Consider the following 6,000-nt stretch of genomic DNA (forward strand, 5'->3'; position numbering starts at 1 on the left):
TAAAGTTTGCAATAGCAACAGCACGAGAATGTCTATCTCCACCATAATAGAATTTGCTTTTGGCATAACTAACATACTGACCGGAAGCCCGTTGATACATGCCAAGCATCTCCTTCAAATTCTGCAGACTATGAAGATTGCCTTTACAGAAAATAAGAATATCATCCGCAAAGAGTAAATGAGTTGGAGCCACACCTTTCTTACTCACCATGTGATGCATACTTCTAGCAGCAAACAACTTTGAGAGATTGCGGCTCAAAACATCTTCAATAAGAACAAAAATCAGAGGGGAAAGAGGATCACCTTGACGAAGACCTCTTGTGATACTGAAAAAACCTTCAGGGCTACCATTAATCATAATAGAAATACGGGCAGAGTTGAGAATACTCAGCAACCACGAACACCATGCCTCAGAAAAGCCATATTGACGAAAAACTTCAACAACAAACTCCCAACTAACCGTGTCAAAAGCTTGGGCTATATCCAATTTAAGGCCGACATTACCATGTTTCCTTTCAACACTAATCTCATTGATCAGTTCCGAGGCCAAAGCTATGTTCTCATGAATATTTCTTCCTTTCATGAACGCCACTTGTTCTTCAGAAATCAACTTATTCAACACCGTGCCAAGCCTGGTCGCCATAATCTTTGTAATGATTTTGAAGAAGAAGTTGCTTAAACCGATTGGCCTATAGTCTTTAATAGCATCAGACTTGTTATTTTTTGGAATTAGAACAATAAAACTAGAGTTAATGCCATTAGGAATTTTCTTCATCGCCCAACAGTTAGCAATAGCATTAAAAAGATCTCTAGAAATAATGTTCCAACAGATTCGAAAGAAAGAACCTGTAAATCCATCAGGGCCAGGTGCAGAATCCGCTCCCAGATCAAAAACCGCTTCCTTAACTTCCTCCAAGGATGGGATAGCATCCATAAAAGTACTCTCATCAGCTGAGATGCTCTCATGCTCGTAATCAAACAAACTCGGATCAATATTAACAGCTCCACCATTGAACTTTGCACAATAGTGATCAAAATTTGTTTGGATAAATTAATTCCAACCGGGGATGAATTCTATAGCTTTGTTTAACTTGTCGTGGAGCAACATGATCTAGACTTCTAGTAGAGTTTCACATGGATAAATACTGTAACCAAGACCAAGGACCCAACTCTCTTGAGCGGACCCAACCAACCTGACCGGTCTCACTGATGATGGCCATCCCCAGCAACAAGCCCTCAACCTAAGAGGATTCAACCCGACAAAGATGAATATTACCGGCGCATTAGACACTGGTATTTGGCTTACCAGGATTAAAGCTCCAGGATCAAAACATAGGATGTTTGACCATAATTGGCCGTAATGCCACTATCAAGGAGGCACTGGTTATAATCTCTGCAAAACTAGCAACATCGTTCACACACAGCCAAACTACTGAGCTATAAGAAGAAGTTATTCTATTATAAACAAAATGCAATTTACTTTCTTACAAGAGTTATTTTTCTGATGCTCTGAATAACATACATCTACAAATACCTAGCACATATCATTTATAAGATTCATATGAAAATCTGGAAGCTCGATGCAGAAATGCAATTCCAACTGCCAAAATTCCAGAGGGATCAAATAACTGACCATTAGACTGCGGATCATATACACCCTTTTTCCGGGTGTGGTTCTCGAGATCACAGCTGCCCAGTGTTGTGCTAGGAATATTATTTTCTTTCCGCTACACCTAATTGAAGGAAATAATTTTACTTGTACGAAGCCTACAAGCCCTTCTTTCCAGGGTTCGCTGTTCACCAAGTAGAAATACTTTCACAGCGATGTTAGAAGTCGAGAGCAATCTGTTTATGACGATTAAGATCTTTTAAATATCTACTCCTGCTGTAGTCTTCCACATCAAAGAACTCTGCAGAGCAGGTTCTATGAAGGGATCGTCTTTGACACAAATCTGAACCAGTTTCATTGCCTTTTAGAAGAGGAACGATCTGCACCAAAAGAAAAAAAAAAAAGAACAGTCAAAAATTAAAATTAGACGCGTAAGTTGGTTTTCACCTGAAGCCTGTCCTAGTATATGTGAAGCCAATAGAGCTCGACTATTTTTAAGTTAGTTTTCACCTTAAGCCTTTAGAGCTCTGACTATTTGAATATGTTATTTTATCTCGTATATCACCTACTGGACTCTAGTCAAATCCAAAATGAACAACTGCACCTAACAATGTTCCTAGTGCTCACACAATGTCTTCTTTTATTTCATTCAGTAAAATCAAATGAAATAAATTGCAGTGATATATGAGGAGGGGAAGTTTTGAATATCTGACGGTTTATCTCAACATACCTGAATCATTCGAGGTCTTAAAATAGACGAGTGTTGAATGCATAAAGCCGCAGCTGAAGCCACACGATTCATCTGTTGTCGGTCATAGGAATCCCCAAGAGAAGGATCTACGAGCTCTTTGAATTCATTCTTATCGAGAAAAGGCTTTGCCTGTAACACCACCGAAAATAATGAAACTCAGTAATAAATTATTGGAGAAAAACATCTATTTATCCGAGAGGTAGTCACACATACCCACATCACAAGGCTTTGTTCTGTGTTGTCTTCTAAAGCTCGTTTTCCAGTGATGAGTTCCAACAGTAGAACCCCAAAAGCAAATACATCTGTTTTTTCATCCACGATACCATGCATGCTGTATTCTGGAGCAAGATAGCTGCCATGGACAAAAAAATTTAGAAAAGTAAGAATCAGAAAGTCTTATTTCCACTGAAGAAAAGAACCATAGAGGTGTAAACATTATACAAACCCAAAATGTGCCTTCAAATTTTGTAACTGTGTGGTGAGTCCACTGGTCCGGCAACCATTTTGATAACCCGAAATCAGTAATCTGTATCAATATCGTGGAAAAGAACTTATTATTAACATGTAACGGACCACAAGTACCAATTGAACTAAAATTAAGCATTGCAACGAATGCCTGAAGCTCAAAATAGTACAACACATTCTAAATTGCAAGACAGTAACTTATCCACAAAGTTGTGATATTAACACGGGGTTCAAAATTCTCTGTGAGCCGCAAAAAGTACCTGAGGCTCAAAATTCTCAGTGAGCAAAATATTAGCAGTCTTGATATCTCTATGTATGATACGTCTCTGACAAGTCTCATGAAGATATAGGAGTCCTGCTGTCCCAACAGCAATTTTATACCTAATTCCCCAATCCAATACATTGTTGGAACCTGAAAACAACAATTAAGGAAATACATTGTTAGCTTCAAGAATCTCTTCTTTTGATACTAATTTTCAGAACTTAAGCATTCTAATGCGGAAAAGCGAATAACATGCTGAGATAATTTTGCACCGAAAATTGCGAACATCAATAAACAGAAAGCAATACAAATTAGTGAACAAACCGTGAAGCACTGATGCTAAGCTCCCATTGGGAGAAAATTCAAGAACCAAGTGCAGTCCCCCTTCAACTCCATACCCAATTAACTTAGCCGTATTCGGATGGTTGACATGAACTATAACACCTATTTCAGATAAGAAATCACCAGTTCTCTCTTCTTGTGTACCTCGAGTAAGCTTCTTAATTGCTACGAGTTGCCGATCTTGCAAACGCCCCTTGTATACTTCAGCATAACCACCCTTTTCAATCAGCTTATCAGAACTGAAATTTTTTGTTGCTACCTGAAGTTCTGAAATGGTGAAATTCCTCCAAGAAGGTTTGAAACAACTGAATTCATTAGTATTCTCACTAAAACTTCTTCTCTCGCAAACTGTAACCTTAGAAACACCTCGAAGTGGAGGTAAACTAGCAACCTTAGAAACACCTCGACGTGGAGGTAAACTAGCCAGACGCCTAATTGATCGACTTTTCAAAACACTTAAAATCATTCCGCGCCAATGACTCCGGCGTGAATTCGATTGAGAATCAGAATCTGATGTAGTACTACTAGCTTCGGGGGGAAAATCAGTTTCAGATTCTGAACAACTCCTTTCGGAATTCTCAATAACTCCTCTTGGAGATGCCCATTCTACCTTTCCCTCTACCACAAGAGAGATCTCAGTAACTCCTGTCGGAGGAGTCCCTTCTACCAGCTCCTCTTCCAATATAGAATTCTCAGTAGCTCTTGTTGGAGATGATGTCTCTTCCACCTTCTCCGAATTCTCAATAACTCCTCCTGCAGATGTCTCTTCTACCATTTCCTTTTCCATTACAGAAATCTCAATAACTCCGGTAGGAGATGTATCTTCTACCTTCTCCTCTTCTACATTAGAATTCTCAATAACTCCTCTTCGAGATGTGCCTTCTACCTTTTCTTCTTCCACAATAGAGTTCTCAGTAATCTCTCCTACCTTGTCCACTTCCATAATAGGATTCTCAATAACTCCTCTTGGAGATGTCTCTTCTACCTTCTCCGCCACCACATTAGAATTTTCAATAACCCCATTTGGAGATGTCTCATCTACCTGCTCCTCTTCCATACTGGAATTCTTAATTACTCCTCCTGTAGATGTCCCTTGTACATTTTCCTCTTCCACAGTGGAATTCTCAATAACTCCACCCGAAGATGTCTCTTCTACCTTGTCCTCTTCAATTATAGAGTTCTCCGTAACTCCTGTTGGAGTTATCTCATCCACCTTCTCCTCTTCCATAATTGAATTCTCAATAACTCCTCTTGGAGACGTCTCTTCTGCATTCTCCTCTTCCACAATAGACTTCTCAATAACTCCTCCTGCAGATGTCTCTTCTACCTTCCCCTGTTCCATTCCTCCTGCAGATGTCTCTTCTACTATCTCCTCTTCCACAATAGAGTCCTCAATGACTCCTCTTGGAGCTGTCTCATCTACCTTGTCCTCTTCCATAATTGAATTCTCCATAACTCCTCTAGGAGATGTCTCTTCTGCCTTGTCCTCTTTCATATCGAAATTTTTCTTCAAAATCTGTTAAAGATAATGAGATAAAATTAGCAGGACTTTAAACGTTTAACCTGAATAAACTGAAGAGATGGGCCAAAAAAAAAAAACGATATCATGATAAGTTTGAGAAGATGAAAAGATTGGAACTCTACTCCAACAAAAACAACAAAAATAAACAAATCAAAAGATGTCAAAACCTATAAAAATCTAAAACCCCACTGTAGAAAAATCATGAATAGAAAAAACCCAGAAACTCAACTTCCCAAAACTCAACTGACACAGAAAAATTGAGAGAGGAAATCCCCCAGATACAGAGGATACAGGGGATTCTGGAAACCAGAAAATGCCAAAGTTTCAGAAAACGCTAAAACCCTTTGTGAAAAAACAAAAAGGAAAATCATGTACAATAAACATGAATTTTATAAAGAAACCCCTAAAACACAAATACAGAGAGTGTTTAAAACAAGTGAAGAACTGATAAAAGGAATCAACTTTCTTCATAATCATCATACACAAATACCAAAATCAAACATACCCATAAGAAGCTAAAATTAAATCAACCAGAAGAAATAAGAAACAAGAAGACTTACCAAAGAAGGAGAAGCTACTGTTATAACTTATTGCGAAAAACCCTCCATTGATTCATAGAAGAAAAGAGAAGGAGATATAGAGATAAACATAGGTAATCCTAGAGTTTGATGCTTCAACGGTTGTATTTTTCATACATTATTCCTAGATTCTCTGCTCAAATATAGCCTGGTTTTTCTTCACCCTATATACTCTGTTTCTTTCTTCTTCAGTTTTCAGTAAAATGAAATACTAGTAAAAAAAATGGAAAACACAAGTACAAAAGCTACTGGCTTTGTTTCTCGTTCTTCTTCTTCTTTGTCGAGTCAAATTCTTCTTTCTTTATTTATTGGGTTTTGAAGGTTACAATAACTCTCTTACAAAAAGCCGTCACTCGGAAGCACGGACACTGACACGGGACACGGACATGACACGACACGGACACAGGAATCGGCAAAAATTCAAAATCATCAGGACACGGACACGTCTATATATATATTAATAAAATGATT

At 38.3% G+C, this 6,000-nt stretch overlaps 1 protein-coding gene across 2 annotated transcripts; it reads right to left on the bottom strand.

Annotated features, from left to right (window-relative positions):
• Nucleotides 1-1,515: 1,515 nt before the first annotated feature.
• Nucleotides 1,516-5,790, bottom strand: LOC113336896 (receptor-like cytosolic serine/threonine-protein kinase RBK2). 2 transcript variants are annotated; one of them, XM_026582592.1, is made up of 7 exons: nucleotides 5,512-5,790; nucleotides 3,412-4,945; nucleotides 3,086-3,237; nucleotides 2,795-2,886; nucleotides 2,574-2,712; nucleotides 2,340-2,489; nucleotides 1,516-1,989 (listed from the first exon to the last, which is right to left on the bottom strand). In XM_026582592.1, the coding sequence occupies exons 2-7, from the start codon at nucleotides 4,922-4,924 to the stop codon at nucleotides 1,828-1,830; spliced, it is 2,208 nt and encodes a 735-aa protein (XP_026438377.1). In that variant the 5' UTR covers nucleotides 4,925-4,945; nucleotides 5,512-5,790; the 3' UTR covers nucleotides 1,516-1,827. The 2 variants fall into 2 exon arrangements, 1 of the variants encoding a protein (XP_026438377.1); XR_003354041.1 differs by lacking the exon at nucleotides 1,516-1,989 and having other exon boundaries at nucleotides 2,356-2,489; nucleotides 2,806-2,886.
• Nucleotides 5,791-6,000: the final 210 nt, after the last annotated feature.

Source organism: Papaver somniferum, unplaced genomic scaffold (genome assembly GCF_003573695.1).
Source record: "Papaver somniferum cultivar HN1 unplaced genomic scaffold, ASM357369v1 unplaced-scaffold_154, whole genome shotgun sequence".
NCBI classification, from domain to species: domain Eukaryota; kingdom Viridiplantae; phylum Streptophyta; class Magnoliopsida; order Ranunculales; family Papaveraceae; genus Papaver; species Papaver somniferum.